This window comes from Carya illinoinensis, chromosome 2 (genome assembly GCF_018687715.1).
Source record: "Carya illinoinensis cultivar Pawnee chromosome 2, C.illinoinensisPawnee_v1, whole genome shotgun sequence".
In the NCBI taxonomy this organism is placed as follows: domain Eukaryota; kingdom Viridiplantae; phylum Streptophyta; class Magnoliopsida; order Fagales; family Juglandaceae; genus Carya; species Carya illinoinensis.
Genome location: NC_056753.1, coordinates 4,467,460 through 4,485,863, shown reverse-complemented (window position 1 = coordinate 4,485,863; position 18,404 = coordinate 4,467,460). Strand labels below are relative to the sequence as shown.

Below are 18,404 nucleotides of genomic sequence, written 5' to 3'. Positions count from 1 at the left end.
TAGGCCTAAAGAATAATGTGGTAAATGTAGCATAACTTTGGATGTGGATTCCATAGAGAGACAAATAAAAAGAATAGCAGAAAGAACAAAAAAAATTAAAGAAAAATATTAAATAATTAATGGAGAATAAAGATTAATTTTTAAATGTAAATTAAAGTGAAGCAAAGTTACTAATAGAAAAAGTACTCAAATTTGACGAACAGTATAGCGTCAAGAATCCCTGCACAAATCCTATATTTAAATTATTATTAATTTATTGAATAACTCAATTGAGAACTCAATTTCTGAAATTCTCAATTGAAATATATAGATTTATAAACCAAAATTAAACCAAATATAACCGTTTGAAAAATCATTCATCATTTTTAAAATACATAAATTATTATCTATTCACACTAAGATATATTTGAGTATGATTTTATAATATTTTAAATCTCAAATATTGTATTATTGGTTGTTTATGGATTCAGTTATGCTTTTTCTATTGAATGGATTTCATAATATAAATTATATATCATTATTTCTATTCATATTTTAGTATTTTAATCCAACAATATGGTATTTAGAGTACACTTTCGTACACTCATCAGCAACCTTAGGCTGCCCCTTCCTCTGCACAGAGTGCACATGAGCGTAGCCGTGTCAATTGCGTAAGGACGTGGCCGATTCCTGACCTTTCCCATTCGTCAACCTTGCTGTAGGACTATGACATGAGTCTCGTAAGGAGGTTGAGCAGTGCATTTAGGTTTAACCCTCCTTAAGCCACCTCGAGCTGTCGAGGGACTAATCCCATATTTCCTCATGAGGCAATTCACCTTAAGGCTAGACTAACCTGAATAGAGCCATTCTCATGCAGCTTAGGCTCGCAATGTTTCATCATGGGAGATGGCGCCTTGGGGTTATGTTAGGCGGTCGGAGGCCAAACCTATATCCTACATAGGGAGGGTACCGAGGGAGGGGTACGGATGTCTTTAGCCATGCCCTTCCCTTTTTTTCCCCCAAAGAAAGTGATCTGTCGGGCAGTTGAGAAGCTACTCCACAGAGTGAACTCGTAAAGGTGATGAGGGGCCAAGCAACTCATTAAGCACGAACTCTCCCTGTTCAAGTCAGGTCGTCGAAGGACTAAGCCCATGCCTCGCCATGAGATAGGCCAGGCTTGGCCACCCTGAGGCAGGACTAGCTTGTTGGTCCTTGAAGGGAAGGTAGGGAGGATTTTAGTGCTCAAATTTCAAGAGTCAACTCGGTTAGTTTAAATAACTTCTAGAACTTTGCAAACCTGAGCTGTTTTATTGACGAGTGGTGAAGACAGAAGGCATTGCATTGTGGGAGATAGTGCTCCAAAGTTTTGTCGAGAAGTTGAAGGACTAACCCACACTCCGCCAAGGGAGGGGTAGAGATGCCTAAGGCCACGCTCTCTCATTTTTCCATCGAGGAAGTAATCTTTCAGATGGCTAAGGAGCCAATCCACACTTCACCATGATGGGGACAGGATAAGCAGTTTAGGCAGGTGAGAGGATGGACTCGCTCTCCTTCGTGGAGAGTTCAGACCGCCTAGGGGGCTAGTTCTACCTATCGTCCCTCACGAGGAGATAGGTTCAAGTAGTTTGTGACTGGATCCGCTCATATCCATTAGCACTGCAAGGAAGGAAAGTGAGGTTCAGGCTGGCGCTAATCCCACTCTTCATCATTGTAGAGGTTGGGGTTAGTTATCGGGCAACCGAAGGGCCAAACTTAATTGAGAGCCAGGAGCAGCACAGTTCCACAGAGGATCTCTCAGGAGTAAGCACTTCCTGTAACTCTTCATTAGAAACTAGCAGCTATTATCATCAGTTAATCCTTCTCTGGACAATCTTCAAGAAGATCAAAAGCTCTATCCTAGTCCAGCTTCTTTTATACAGGATGCAAATTGTTGCCAGAACATAAGACACGCTTTTTTGGAATTAGAGACGGCTTTGAAGGGGACTGATGATGATGAAGCCACTACATGGGAAGTTAGGAAACCAGAGACACCAGACCGAAGAGCTAGGTCATGGAGCCAGGAGCCACGGGGGGTGCATGCATCTCAGTCTCAACTATCATTCGTTTTTGGGCATATGTAGTCTGGCGAAGTTGTTCATGTAGAGAAACATTACAAAGTGATGGATGAAGCATCTTTGCCTAGTTTCTCCCCCGTTAGTCTTAAGTAATTGCTGATTGCATCTGCTAAAGCTCTCTTTGAGAACAGGATGGATAATTTTGATAAATTGGTGGAAAAGGCTAAAGGTGTTGTGTCTATCACAGGAGAACTTATCCATCGTCTCGGTGCTTACATGATGGGTTGGAGGCTGTAGGGAGATGGTTGGCAGCGATTTTTGAGAAATTTAACATCCCAATAGAGTTTCATGTAGTGCCAATTTTTGCTTCAGATGTCATGCCAGAAATGCTTATTGTCAAGCTTTGGGAGGCTTTGGCTATAAACTTTAGACTTCTACTTGGCAATGTTTGTAGAAACTCTAGACTTCTACTTGGCAATGTTCGAGTCTATCGATGTCAACCTTCCAAGAAATAGTAAAGATCATATGGGGCAACAATGTTTAGCCAAGGATATCGTGAACATAATTGCTTGCAAGGGGAAGGAGAGGGTGGAGGGCCATGAGCTCTTTGGCAAGTGAAAGTCTAGATTGGCAATGGCCGAGTTCTGCCAATATCCATTAAGTTCTTATGTAAACTCTGTGATAGGGACCCTTCTGAGGTGTTATTCAGAACACTATACGCTAGTGGAGAGGGATGGGGCAATGATGTTGGGCTGGAAGGACAGAAACCTGATATTGGCTTCTGCCTGACAATGATAATAGCAGAGAAAGGTACACGATGTAGCGGTAGAAAGGAACACTATAATTTTTCCAAGCTTGTGATACTGACATTACAACATGCCGTAAAAGGTGGGGGATGCTGTAGCATTAGCCGATGGGTGCCTTGAATAATCTTGTGGGTGATTTCTCACATTTCAACTAGGGTTTTTTTGCCCATGGCAGCACCTCTCACACAGGAGGGGGCTGCTGGTGGGGATGGGGGCACCTTGTCCTATGTTCAGATGGTTTCAAAGGGAGCGATGCCTTCTACTTTCAAAGTATCGATGCGATATTCCGTTGATGTGGATGGGGAGCCTGGTTTTTTCTTCAGGGAACCAGAGATGACAAAAGTGGCAGAAGAGTTCTGGTGTGCTCTTGTGATGAAGTTTGTACGTATCAGGCCTACGATCGATGATGTTCATCTGGCTATCATATAGTCATGGGGGCTTTTGGAGATTTCAACGGTGAGTGTGATGGATGATCATCATGTCCAGGTGAAGATGCAATCAGAGAGGGATTTTGTGCATGTATGGGCTCACAAGAGGCAGTTGATTGCTGGTTCTACGTTTCAGCTGTTCAGATGGACAAAAGATTTTGACCTACATAAAGAATCATCGTTGGCACCTCAATGGCTTTTTCTACCTGGTCTTCCTATGCATATGTACTGTATCGATAGTTTGGAAATTTTAGCCACCAGGTTTGGCAGATTTCTAGGGGTGGACAATGCAATGCTACATCGTTCTAGAGCAACCGGTGCGAGGATATGTGTTGAGATTGATTTGATAAAGGAGCCGATGCAAGGCTTTCCCATTGTTGTGGCTAATAAAACATTTTGGCAGGAGGTGCATTATGAAAAGCCAAACTTTTACTGCACTAAGTGTTGGAGATAGGGCCACATGTCAGTGGTTTGCAGAGCTGGGGAAGGGGCTTCTCATAGAGCAAGGGATGAGGGAAAAGGGGGTGTTAGGGGTGCAAGGATAACATGGCAGGAGAAACAAAAATTCATTCCATAACAAGAAAGTCATGAATGTTGTATAACAAAGGAGAAAAGACCTGACAATAAGGCTGAACCGTCGAAAATAATTGAGGACAAAGCTGAGACAAGGCAGTGGGGGGATGTTGTACAAGAGCCGAGGGAGGAGCCATAGTGTTTATTAATAAAACATGCTGAGGGTTCAAGTGATATTGAGAAGGTTGAAGAGTTGCCTTTAATCCAAGGATAGAGCATCATTATGTTGGCGAATGTGCCGCCTGCGGAAAAGGTGGCAAAGGATGATAGTGTTGTGCGAGAGGAGAGTCCAGTAGTACCATTGCAGCCTATATGGTTGGAGGAGACGGTTGGTTCAGTGGTGGCCATGCATGCAGTAGAGGTTGTGAGAGGTTGTGACTGATCTATGGGTGATGGAACTATCTGGGGCAGTGGCGATAGAGGATAGTGCTGCTATAATTGAAGAACCACATGGGGTAGTGGCGATTGTGGCTGACGAAGTGATCCCTATAATAGAGGAGCTGAATGATCATTCATCCTGTAATGAAGGAGAGGAAGAAGATTCTTTTGCTGGGCTTGTGAAGCAAAAAGAGCATGACTCTAAGAACTTGCATGTTTCTGCCACAAGTATAAACTAAAAAAATAAGGGTGTGCGTCATTCTCAGCGGGTTTCTACCCGCACTACAAAATTGAATTTATCACTGAGTCGATCATTGCATGGAATATTAGGGGGTTAGGCAGTTCTCGTTGTGTATTGCGGAATTTGATTCAAAAAAATAGAGGAATGTTAGTAGCTCTTTTTGAACCATTTGCAGCAGCATCTAAGTTGCAGCAGTTAGTTGGTAAGTTTGGTTTTGATGGTTATATTTGTAATGAAGGGGAAGGAGGGAAAATATGGGTGTTCTGGGGTGATCCTTATGCGATGGAGGTGGTTAGTGTTACTAATCAAATGATTATGGGTTGGGTAGTCCTTGATAATGTGCAGACGATGGTTACCTTCATTTATGCAAAGTGTAATCATGTGGACCGAAGAGGCTTATGGGAGAGTTTGATAGCTTGTGGACAGAATAATAGTCCATGGCTTATTCTTGGCGATTTTAATATCATCTGTGTTGATCGTGAGCGAGTGGGTGGGATGCCCCTTCTAGCTCAAGTAATGGAGGAGTTTAATGACTGGATTGATTCTTGTGGACTTATGGAAGTTAAGTACCATGGGAGCCATCTATCTTGGTGTAATGGTCAAGAAGGAGTACCAGGAAATGGGCAAGGCTTGATTGGGCTCTAATGAATATGGCCTTTTTGACTTGGTTTAATAGGTCAGAACTGGAAAATATCAGAAGGAAATCCTCGGATCACAGCCCTATGATTTTACAAGTTTCGGGTGTTGATACAAGGTACTGTCCATCTCCGTTTAGATTCCAAAAAATGTGGTGCTCTCATGAATCCTTTATTTCACTGGTACAGAAAAGTTGGGATATGGGGTTCAGGCTTAACTAAATTGTCAGCTAAGTTGAAAAGAGTAAAATTGGATTTGCGGTCTTGGAATAGAAATGTTTTTGGGCCAGTTGGGCAGCGTATTCAAGACCTTGAAGAAAAGCTTACTGTTTTGGAGTTCCAACTTTAGATAGAATTTTTGGAGGGGATGGAGGCTGAGTTCATAGCTACGAAGTTGGAGTTAGATAGTGGGAAAAGAGAGAGGAGACTCGTCTGGCTCAGACTACGAAGACAAAATGGTTAAAGGAGGGAGATCATAATTCCAGCTTTTTTCATGTTGTGGTATCTTAGCGCCGACAGGGGGCGGTTATTGCTCGAATGCAATTGGAAGATGGAACAGTGCTAGACTCTCCTGAGAAGGTTCATTTGGGGGCGCTAAATTGTTTTGAGAGGTTCCTCAGTGAGTTGCTGACCGTTGAGGATGTGGACTTAACGTTGTTGGTATTGCGGACTATATCAGTTGACGATAATGTTGAGCTCTGCCGTATGCCTTCTGAAGAGGAGGTAAAGGAAGCGGCCTTCTCTTTCCCACATCACAGCAGCCCCGGCCCGGATGGTTTCGGGTCTTCATTTTATATTTCTTGTTGGCATGTTGTGAAAAATGATGTGGTGGAGGCGGTGAGAGAATTCTTCACCGGTGCTTCGCTCCTAAAATTTTATGGTTCATCTTACATTGTGCTCATCCCTAAGGTTCAAGACCCAAAGAGTTTTGATAAATTTTGGCCTATTAGCCTATGTTTAGTTGCATATAAGATTTTTTCGAAGATATTAGTTTCGCTGTTGACTAGGTTTTTGCCGAGGCTGATTTCTTCGAAGCAAGGGGCCTTCATCCCGGGTCGTAGTATTTTTTAGAATATCTCCCTCACTCAAGAGATGGTCCATGGTATGAATAAAAAAAATTTAGGAGGTAACGTTATGGTGAAAATTGACATGGCAAAGGCTTATGATAGGGTTCATTGGGAATTGTTGCTAAAAATTCTTATTGGCTTTGGTTTTTGTCGACAATTCTGCAATTTGATAAAGAAGTGTGTAACTTTTCCTTGGTTTTCTGTGATGATGCATTGGTTGTATAAAGGCTTTTTCCAACCTTCTCGAGGCTTTCGGTAAGGTGATCCTCTTTCACCGTACCTATTTATTTTGATGCAAGAAATTCTTTCGAGGCTTTTGTGGAAACAATTTGAAGATGGTCACATTGGCAAGTTTTATCATCCTATGGGGGCCCCGGTGGTGTCACATTTGTTATGTGCTGATGACATTTTAATTTTCGTCAATGGATAGAAGTATTATTTGCGTCATCTTGGGTCTACGTTGGCTTGTTATGAGCGGTGGCTTGGGTAGCACATTAATAGAGAAAAATCTGCCATTTTTACTTCAGATGCTATTAGTAATGCTCGAAGGAGAGGGTTGGTACGTCTAACTGGTTTTGTGCAAGGCAGATTTCCTACAACTTACGTGGGGGTACTGTAGGTGCATGGTCGGCTTAAAGGTTGCCATTTTGATCAGCTGCTAGGAAAATTGCGGGCAAAGGTTGCAGGTTGGAAAGCAATGTCGTTGTCCCAACGGGGGTGTCTAACCTTGATTCAGTTTGTTCTATCTAGTATGTCATCTCATCTTATGGCTGTACTGGATGTTTCGAAAAGTGTAGTGAAAAAAATTAATGCCATTCTCTTTACTTCTTTTGGGGGGAAAATAACGGAAAAGCAAAGGCTAAGTGGTGTGCATGGTCTCAGATTAGTAAGCCTATCCAAGAGGGTGGTCTGGGTTTGCGAGATTTTTTAGAGTTACAGAGAGCTTTGCATATGAAAATGGCTTGGTGTCTAGACTTTGGAAGTCCATTATTTCTTTCCTTCTTGATGTATGCGTAGCGCCCAAAACAAAAGTAAAGAATGGGTGGTCATCATTTTGGTTTGACCGATGGTTTGAGGATGAGCCTTTGGCTCAAAGGGTGGAGAGGGTCCCGATGCCAACCCTATTAATCAAAGGTGTGTGGTAGTGATAGCTGGATTTATGATATGCTGGAAAATTTAGTTGGAACAGAAGTTTTAGAGGTAGTGACTAGAACGATTTCTACTGGACAGGTTGGGCAAGATGTATTGGTGTGGAAGCTTGAGAAAGATGGTAGTTTCACAACAACAACTGTATGGGAATTTATTCGAGTGAGGGGCGATCGTGTTGCATGGATGGATTGGATGTGGAATAAGCTTCTGCCGAATAGGATCTCGGTTTGTATGTAGCGAGTTAGATTTAAATGCCTAGTTGTTGATGATAAGGAGCAGGCCCGTGGAGTCCAAATGGCATCCAAATGTGAATGTTGTTCTTCACCTAAGCAGGAAACGATGGACCACGTGCTGGCAACAGGTTACATTGCAGAGAAATTATAGAGTATTGCTGTTGTTGCACTGGGAGTTTCTTGTTTGTAGACTAACAGTTGGTGGAACCGAGTGGAGGCCTTGTTTAATTGTGGACGGAAAGGTACCAAACGGGGAGTGTTGATTGGCCTTTTGCCCAGTATAATTACATGTGTTTATGGCGAAGGTGTTGCAAAGCCTGGATGGAAGGCATCCAGGAAAATCATGTAGGAGTTTTGGCTAGGTACTTTGGTGCATGATTCAACTGAGTTGAAGATCTCTCAAAGTGATTGCCAAATGTTGAATGCACTGGACATACCAATCCATGGTAGTGCTGGACAGAAAGTGCAAACGATTACGTGGATGAAACCTCCTGGTGGATGTTGGAAGCTAAATGTAGACAGTAATTGTCATGGGAACCCAGGAAATTGTGGTTGGGGTGGAGTGATAAGAGATCACAAAGGAAATATTAAGTCTGGTTTTTCTGCATCATATGGTTTCGGCACCAATAAGGAGGTTGAGTTACGTGCACTACTATAAGGAGTTAGATTGTGTAAATCTATGTCCTATACGCATGTTCTCCTGGAATGTGACTCAAAGGTAGTGGTTGATTGGTTGAATAAGCAATGTTGTAGTTTATGGTATTTATGGGATTACTGGGATGACCTTCTCAAGGAATTAAAGGGCTTACATTATAAGATGATTCATCAATTCAGAGAAGGGAATCAAGCGACTGACTACCTTGCTCGGCAAGGTGAAGAGGGACTTGTATGGAGCTATGGTCCGAGTGGCTGGCTTCCAAGGAAGTTGAGGGGTATTCTATGTGTGGATGCAATGGGTTTACCATCTCTTAGGATGGTCATAGATTGAGTGTTTGGTTGCAATGGTTCTACTATGTTGGGATCGGCTCGGTCCTCTGGGTTTATCTTTTATGGCTTTAAGTGTTCCATGTGTTTTTTTTTTTTTTTTTTCGTATAGGTTGGTTTGTTTGGGAGTGATTTGAGTTGTTGACGATCATAAGGTTTTCCTTCGCCATAAGTGAGAGTTTTAATAAAATAAAAAAATAAAAAAATAAATAAATAAAGTAAAAAAGATATACAGTTTATTTATCATCGAGTTCTTTGATATAGATACTTCCTCACCTGTTTTAGTAGCATATTAGAGTTGTGTATATCCTTGTTGATGGGGTTTGAGAAACTTGTAATATTGCACGTGGCAAGCCAAGTTAATTCGTTATTGTTTGGTTAAGCATAGTTTGTTGTTATGGAACAAGGTTCTGTCATTTCATGTGGTGTTCTGTTGTGTTAGGAAAATAGGAGTCCCATGCTAGTTATCCAATAAGCCACTGTTGGCTATATAGCTTGTACATGCAGTTCATTGAATGGGTAGCATTAAAATGTAGCTTTACTCAGTCTGTTTGTGAGGTGCGACTCCTCTTTTCCTTGAGATGCCACGAGACTCCATTATTGGCCGCCTCTAGATGAAGAAGGGCAAGAGACTCTTTGTTTATAAACTGTAATTCAGGAATTTTCCAAATCCTTTTGGCGTATAAGTTTTGTTTTGTCTTTTGCACTATATAATTGGTTGACATTCTTATAATTTACCTTCGAAGCTGTAATAAATATATGGTCACCGAGCAATCTCTGCTATTTGTCTCCTCACATGTTACTTCTGCATGCAAGTTTGAAGTTGCAGATTTTCCCAACTTCCTACCAATTTATTTGAGACGAACATCAAGATGAAAAACGTGCAACATTATTATTTCAATTTGTATGAGCAAGATGCCAACAATTCTTGCCAATTCATCTGACATGAAAATGGTATCACGCTTCTTTCAATTTCTAATAAGTCGGCTTGATCAATCTGTTTCTCTCCGTTTTTCACGTTTTGAATTTTCTTATGGGACCTGTTTAGAAGATGAGAATAGATGAGATGAGATGATTTTATATAAAAGTTGAATAAAATATTATTAGAATATTATTTTTTAATATTATTATTAATTTAAAATTTGAAAAAAATACTTGAATTGTTTATCATATTTTGTATGAAAATTTAAAAATGTTATAATTATGGGATGACGTGGTTTATAAATCCAAACCCTCCTAAAACTTCACCACTTTCTTGCAAGTCCTAATATATTAGGGATGCTACTCAACATCCTATATAACATATTTTATATATTTTAATTTTTTTTAATTTTTTTATTCTTATTAAATTAATTGAATTGATTTTGTTATCTTTCATAAACTTCATATTTATTATACTAAAAATAAAAAATAAAATAAAAATAGATATTATGTGTATTGTGCGAGAATTATTCTACATTTAATTGCTCTGGTCGGGAGTACGTACTTGGCATGGCGGTCAACATCATGATCTGATGACACTGAAAACTTTCTGGTTTATTCCTATTAATCGAATTATTCCACAGCCCTACGTCGCACCTGAGAAAAATTCTTTTATTTTTCTTCTATGATAAGCAAGTATACGGTTTAGCGAAGATGTGGGGTAGGGCTTTTTCAAAGCCAAAATCGAAATGGAAAGTACTTCTATGATCAGTCAACGACATGGCTAGCTAAATGTATGGCGTGATGAATAAATACACTGCTCAGTCAACAACATGGCTAGCTAGCCAACCAAAAAGAAAAGTATATACGTAGTATTCTCCGAATATGGCCTGTAAAACAAATGACAAATAAAGTCACATAAAATATGAGAAATAATATTTGTAGTTGTGAATTATGCAAACGTCGCACAGTCTATTTTAAAAAAAATAAATTAATACAAGACTCACATGAAAAAAAATAATAATAATTTTTTAATTATAGACTCTATTCTTTTTCAAAATAATTGCACAGCGCTTATGCACTCCACACTGTATATAGTATTACTCCACATAATATATACTTGTCTATCTACATGTACGCATGCATTCCTAGATTCAAAGATGGCTTAAATCTGATGTTTTTGGTGGCATGAAGAAAATTAAAGCATTTACAAAAACATACAAAGGAAGAAAGTAAGGATCATCATGTATACAGCTTAGCCAACCAAAAAAGAAAGTAGCATTCTCCAGATAGCCTTTATAACACAAATGATAAAGAGAAATGATCGATATTTACAGTTTTAGTATATGCAAACTTCACACATTTTTAAAAATTAATAAATATAAAATTTACATGAAACGTGCGAGACTTGTATACTTTAATACTTTTATTCTTAGTCAATGAAAAATATATATTTATTTAAGATCTAATTAAGTTCCTAACTATCAGTCCAACAAGTTAACGTAGTACAACTACGTACGCTAGCTTGTGGGGACTGGATCAGACCTCTTAACACTCACACAATGCAGGGCTGGCTTAAGGCAAAATTTTCAGTGAGGCTTTTTTAATTTTAAAAAGTAAAATTTAATAAATTTATTTTTAATTTTATTTTTACATTATATTTTTATTTAAAAATCACTCCTATCGTTTTGTAAAGTAGAATGGTTTAATTAAATTTTTTAATTTTTTTTTAATTAATAACCAACTTAATTTTTATTGAAAAATTATCGGTTTAGAAAGAATTTTATCAATGTTAGTTTTATAAGGGTGTATGAGTGCCTCGTTCAGAGCATGGAGAGAAAAGTAAAGAACCCATTTTTCCAGTATCAATGATATCCATTATTGTAAATAAAGTCCAATAAACCCACGCATTTGGAAAAAAAAAAAGGGACAAAAAATGGAACCTTGTGATCTATTCATACGATTATGCTAAAATCTTTTATAAACACTAAAAAGTAAATTTTGCTCTTTATAAATTTTATATTGTATAGTAAACTAATAAAGATAAAATGCAAGTGCAAAATGAGATTATGTGAAATAATTATTATGTGGAGATAAGATGAGAATATCACTATATATCTCGGTACCAACATTAGAAATGAAAAGAAAATAGATAAGAGAAAAAGTTTCGTCATCATCAAGTGAACTCAAACATAATAAAAATACTAAAAAAAGAAATTCCAATATAATATTAACATATATGTTTAGAAATATAATCATAAAGATTCACGTACGAACACTCAAGCCAAAAAAAAAAAAAATGCCAATGAGTATGTTTTTGACAATTAAGAGCATTAGTAACATCTTTATAAATTAATGATTATATAAAAAAATTATATAAACTAAGAATTAAAATTCGATAAAAGTTGAATTTTCAAAAGAATTTCGTGTAGTGCGGTCATGAAAGTAGAGTATTAGATCAAGCTTATTGACAAATCACTTTCCAAATCAAGCAACAATCTTTTCTATTTTTGTAACAACATGATTTTAGGAAATTAGCATTTACTTTGTAATTACCATATTCAATTAGTTACTTTAGATAGACTTATTCTTATATCTATTTATTCAAATAATGTCTCAGTATAAAAATCAAGTGAATGAAATACAAAAGTTTGTATTATTGACAAAGCTGGATGCGTGTATTCCATCCCCCCAACTTAGGGTCAAATCTGATAGTTTTTTTTTTTTTTTTGATAATCAGACTTTCCTTTCATTCAAATCAAATATCCTTACAAATAACAAGTTTATCAAGCCCTTGACTAACAAAAGAAGGATAATAATCCCACCATATACAAATATCATCAATCAACCAAGCATGTCTTGTCAAAAGATGAGCCACCAAATTACCTAAACGGTTGACATGCACAACTTTAACTTCTTGGAAGCCCTCCATAAATCTTCGTATGTCTTGAAGAATAAATGCAAAATCTGTCAAACATTCAGAATTTTCATTCAAAAATCAAATAGTTGGTTTCAAGCATAAGTTTTGGGACACCTCATTGAACACACAGCTGTAAACCTCTAAGAAGCGCAACTGCCTCAATGAACTCGTTACGACTCTTAAACCCGTCCCATTCCACACATAATCCTTGCCAATGCGCGCCCTATATAAAGCTTCAAATTACCAACAAAGCTTTCTGCAGGAGCACTCTTCCCAGCAGCTTGCAATCACTATTAATCAAAGCAGCTTTGAGTTGTCTTAATTAGCTGCAGAATATGTCTCTCCCTGTATCCTCCGTTGCTCTCTCACAAAATGGAGAATCATCAGATGCCATTCGCCGGACTGCAAATTTTAAACCAAGCATTTGGGGTGACCGTTTCATCAATAACAATATTCCCGAAGACCAGGTACATATATGTGGTCGAAAATTAGCTTCATGAAAATCTTTTTTTTTTTTTTTTTTAATGACAAATATACGTGTTATAAGTATCTTTCTTGTATAAACCGATTGATGTTAATGAATTTGTTTGGAGTTACCAACGTACCGCGCGTGAATAATATTCTGATTTTTGCGAAGTATCCCAATTTGTTGGCGCAGGTTATTCATGTTTCTAAAGTACGCGAAGTCGAAGAACTGATAGCAGAAGTGCGACGGGAGTTGTTAGCCTCTGCAGATCAACCTTCCAAGCAGCTGAACATCATTGATGTACTTCAGCGCTTAGGGGTGGCGTACCATTTCGAAAGGCACATCGGAGAAGCACTAGAACGTATTTATGCTTCCTCGGGTGCCATTCATGATGACAATGATCTTTACAATGTTTCCCTTCATTTTCGACTACTACGTCAACAAGGATTTCGTGTTTCATGTGGTAAAATATTTTTCGCTTTTTTGTTTTAAAGAGAAATCTTTGGTTTATAAAAAAATCTCACAAAATATAAATAAAACTACAAATTAACATGGCTTGCTATATATATGTACATCAGAATACAAAACACATTTTAGTGTAAAGTATATATTATATAAAGTTATCACAGCCCATGGTAGGGCCATAATTAGTTTGTGAGCTTTATTACATATTTTGCGGAGCTAGGCCGTTTCATTATTTTGGGTTTCTTAAGTGTGCGTATGGAATATATATATATATTCTGTCTCATAAATTTTCATTTAAGCAGATGTGTTTAACAAGTTCAAAGATGAAAAGGGTCAATTCAAAGCAAGCTTGAGCGCCAACATTCCAGGCTTGCTAGCCTTTTATGAAGCCACACATCTTAGGGTGCATGGAGAAGAGATCCTTGACGAGGCTCTTAGTTTCACCACCACTCAACTGGAGTCAGTGAAATCCAATTTGAGGAATCCTTTAGCAGCACAGGTAACTCATGCACTAAACCAATCCCTGCACAAGGGCATTCCAAGGCTAGAGTCCAGGGTTTTCATTACGCTCTACCAAGAAGACACCTCCCATAACAAAGCTTTTCTAAAGCTTTCGATATTAGATTTCAATCTTGTGCAGTCATTGCACAAGCAGGAACTTGGTTATATCGCCAGGTATTGCCATGCAGGACATTCATAACACTATATATGTTAACTCATTTTTCGAGGTGCATGGCACTGATCAATGTCAATATATTTAATTAATCTGTAGGTGGTGGAAAGATTTAGACTTTGCAACGAAATTACCTTTTGCAAGAGACAGGGTTGTGGAGTGCTTCTTTTGGATTGTGGCAGTTTATTTTGAGCCCCAGTACTCGCTTGCAAGAAAAATACTAACCAAAGTTATTTCCATGACATCCATCATAGATGATATCTATGATGCATATGGCACACTGGAGATCGTGATCTTTACAGAAGCAATTGAAAGGTTTGAAAGTGATATCGAGTGGTTTTTTATTTTTAAGATTTTGGTGCATGTATGATATCAGTTTAATAATTACTTCAATTGGTACCGGAATAATTAGGTGGGATATTAGGAGTATGAATACGTTACCAAAATACATGCAAATATGTTATAAGGCACTCTTGGACGTTTTCGAAGAAATTGAGCAGGAGCTGGCAAAACAAGGAAGATCCTACCTTGTTTCTCACGCAAAAGAAGCCGTAAGCTGATTATGCGAGCATTAACTCAATTATTACATATTTATGCCTCCTATTTAATGCCATGCATCGTGTTTAATGTTATGTGAAATCCTTTTGAGATATCTCAGATGAAAATTATGGTCCGGGCATATTTCGATGAAGCCAAATCTTTTCATGCAAAACACATCCCATCGCTGGAGGAATATATGCGAGTCGGACTGGTAACCTCTGGCTATCCCATGCTCACAATCATGTCATTTCTTGGCATGGGTGAGATAGTTACCGAGGAGACCTTTGTGTGGGCGTTTAGCGACCCCAAAATTATTACAGCTTCGTCAGTAATTGGTAGGCTCTCGGATGACATCAAATCGCATAAGGTATGTGACCAATAATTGCTCCGATAACGATCAAAACGCGGAACTAATGATCAAAATTCTCCATGTTTTAAACTAAATGGATGTTATTAGGTGTTTGATATCTACGTGATCTTTTATTATCATACCAAATCTTTTTAATATATGTGGGAAAAAACTATGTTTGCAGTTTGAACAAGAGAGAGGGCATGCTGCCTCGGCCGTTGAATGCTACATGAAGAAGTATGGTGTCTCAGAAGAAGTGGCATATGATGAACTCCGCAGGCAAGTTTCTGATGCATGGAAGGATGTCAATGAGAATTGTATGAGGCCTACTGCTGTACCAATGGCTATCCTTATGCGTCTTCTCAACCTTTCACGAGCAATAGATGTCATATATAAGGAGGAAGACGGATACACCCTTGTGGGAAAAGAGATGAAAGCTAAGATCGAGTCACTCCTCGTATATCCAGTGCCAATATGAGTATTGCTAGTTGTATTGGGGTGCTCTAAAGCTAAGTTGATCTTGCAATACTACTGTATAATAATAAATGAAAATGAATGACAAAGAGATAAATAAATATATAGATCACTGCCATAGCTTTCAAAAAGTGCTTCATGTTGATGTAGTTTAAAATATCATACCTAAGCTTGGTTTCAAAAATATTTTAATATTTTAATTTAGCTCGAGCATATTATATTCCAGATGCTTCTTCTATTATTTTACTTAACGCATCTAGGCGTCGTTTCGATTCTATGATCTCCACCTCATAAGAATTACGAGATTAGGAGCACTCGATTAATGAGCTATTTCGCACTGGCAATAATAATTTAGTAGCCGAAATCATCTCTTGCTTGTTGCCATTGTATTTCAACTATATACAGTAATTTTGAAGGTTGTAAAAGCTAGCTAGTGATCTTCATGATTCAAAAAGAATTGTTTACTTAAAATAAATGTTCTGTCTCGCACGAACCCCTGCATGCAGTGGGTATTTAATTAAGAGGCCAGTGAATTAGTTTGAATATAGATATAGGAATAATAAATAAAGCTGCAGCAAGCATAGTTTCCTAACATTAAAAAAATGATCTACTCAACCCAAATGATCATTCCTTGCATACCAAAATAATTAACTCTCAGACACAGTAGTGAAAACTCTTTACTATATGTGCATGGGATCACCTCTAGCTAGCGAGGCCGCAGTTTCTCCAAAATAATCACTAATCGTCCGCTACACTCTAATCTATAATTTCATTGAGCGAGCTCATGTTAATAACTCTGATCGATCGACGTTTTAATCTGGGGAAAAAGGCATCTCCTGCTGTGTAGCTTAATTACTTGAGATCGATAGTTGAATCCAAACAGTACTTATCATTCCACTGTATGAAATCGCCTCATGCCAAAAAAGGTTAATTAATAATCTACTGACGGAGGCAATATTAATGCATAATAAAAAAAAAAGAAAAAAAAGAAAAAAAAGGGACTTCCTCTTTACAAAGGAAGACAAGACACTCTGCATGCATACATGCAGGCCGTGATATACCTGATCAATTCACCTTGCTTAATTAATCACCATGCATGCATTTGTTACCGATCCATTAGTCGCTTTTGATAAACGGCATGCAGCTAAATTAATGTTAATGGTACTAGATCACTGTCTCCTCGGCCTCGACGCGCGCTGCATCTATCATGTCTACCTTTCTCGATCGCTTAGTTTCAAATTAATTCCTTCAAAGCCTTATAGTACTTTAAAACCAACAGCCCGGCCAGTTGCTAATTGCATTCGCCAAAAGGGCTAGCTATTGCCTATTAATGCTAAATCAAATTTTCTGTACTTAAAATTAATCACATGTATAGTCACATATATAAAAAAACGTAGACTTATCGACATTGGATCCCGATAACTTAGTGATTAAATAAATATTTTTTAATGATATTGTGAAATATCATTTAAAAATATAAAAAAAATGAAAAAAAAAAAAAAAAAAAAGAAAAGAATAAAATCCAGGAGGCACGTGTTGTGGAAAGTTTAAGCCCTATTTGGATTTAAAAAATATTTTATTTTATCTCATAATTATAATTTTTTAAATTTTTATATAAAATATAATAAATAATTTAATTTTTTAAAATTTTAAAATAATAATAATATTAAAAAATAATATTTTATTTAACTTTTATTTTTAATTTGAAATTATCTGATACCTTCTCAAAGTATAAGTCTGATGACGTGAAATCACAAAGACTGAAAGTTGGAGTCAGGAATATTGTTTCAAGGGTCATAACCGTCGGCATATATACGTAGAGACAAGATCGTTTTACGGGTCATAGAACTCAAGGTTGTTAGTGCAATGCAGGCCGGGGGAGCGCTCAGCTCAAAGAAGTAGGTAACCGTACTTGGGGGAGCGCTCGGTTCAAAGAAGTAGGTGTCCACGAACTGAGTCCACTCATAGGACTTTTAAGTTGTACTATAATTATCAACTAAAAATTGGTTTCAATGAACTCCAGAACTCATGATTTTCATGTGTATAATATATAGCCTCGAAACTATAAAAACAAACATTATTAATATTAATGAGATCAAACAACTTCCTTAATTTATTTTTTAATAAGAAACAAATTAGGACAGAAAATTGCTTGTGTTTCCTTGCATATAGGGAATACAAAGAATTAGAGGGCTCAGAACGTACGTAAACCATACGATATTGACCAGGCCATCGGGCATGATGCGTTTTTAAAGAAAGGATTCGTACGTGATCTCAAATATGTCTACTATTTGCGATGTTCTTCTTCCAGTCTCGGACTATAATTTCTTTTGGATATAAATAACTATCTTCATTTGCGATAAATAATTACAGACATTTATCAAATCATAAGACTTGAAAAAGAAAGTCTGGATTATAATTCCAACACATGTCAATAGTCTATACTCTCCAAGTATTTATAGCAAACTGATGAGCTGTCCTATTACCCTCTCTATACACAAGTAAAAGAACAACTTGTAAAACACCTACACAACCTTTGCACTTCAAAAAATAAATTACCAAGTATAGAATTTGACATATTATTTTGTTGCAAAGATTTGACCAGCAACAAGCAGTCGCTCTCAACCTCAATGTGCGAGATCCCTATAGAAGAACACAGTCGCATCCCTAAAAAAATAGCAATTAGTTCCACAATTTCTACCGTTTCCACTTCTTCTTCAAGTTTTGAAGCAACCATGATCACTTGCCCAGCTGAATCTCGTAAAATGGCACCAATCCCTTTCTTATGAAAATCTGAAAATATAGCTCCTTCAGTATTGAGCTTAAGGACCCCAGTAGAAGGAGGCTTCCAACTAAAATGATGTCGAACCTGCACCTGGGATTTAACCGAAATAGCTTTATAACTATGCAAAGTCCCAAAGAATGAGAGATGACATGACGAGGACTTAGGATAGTGTTATCAAATTTCAACTTATTTCGCCTATACCAAAAACCCCAAGCAAGATAGAAAATTTGAGCCAAGGTATTAAGATCCTTGCCAACAACAAGATGCAGTGCTAGATCAAAAAA

At 37.6% G+C, this 18,404-nt stretch overlaps 1 protein-coding gene and 1 pseudogene across 1 annotated transcript; both read left to right on the top strand.

Moving 5' to 3' along the window:
- The first annotated feature begins 885 nt into the window (after positions 1-885).
- Positions 886-2,822, top strand: LOC122301629 (annotated as a pseudogene).
- Positions 2,823-12,593: 9,771 nt separating this feature from the next.
- On the top strand, positions 12,594-15,447 carry LOC122301969 (probable sesquiterpene synthase). The gene is made up of 7 exons (XM_043113309.1): positions 12,594-12,835; positions 13,027-13,297; positions 13,602-13,974; positions 14,072-14,287; positions 14,385-14,523; positions 14,631-14,879; positions 15,046-15,447. Exons 1-7 carry the CDS (start codon positions 12,704-12,706, stop codon positions 15,337-15,339), a joined length of 1,674 nt encoding a protein of 557 aa, XP_042969243.1. The 5' UTR covers positions 12,594-12,703; the 3' UTR covers positions 15,340-15,447.
- Positions 15,448-18,404: the final 2,957 nt, after the last annotated feature.

Excerpts from the sequence above, each read along its gene's own strand:
- LOC122301969 (XM_043113309.1), top strand. The coding sequence starts at position 12,704 with ATGTCTCTCCCTGTATCCTCCGTTGCTCTCTCACAAAATGGAGAATCA. Across the intron at positions 13,298-13,601 it reads AGGATTTCGTGTTTCATGTG|ATGTGTTTAACAAGTTCAAA; the intron begins GTAAAATATTTT and ends TCATTTAAGCAG. Across the intron at positions 14,288-14,384 it reads TTTACAGAAGCAATTGAAAG|GTGGGATATTAGGAGTATGA; the intron begins GTTTGAAAGTGA and ends CGGAATAATTAG.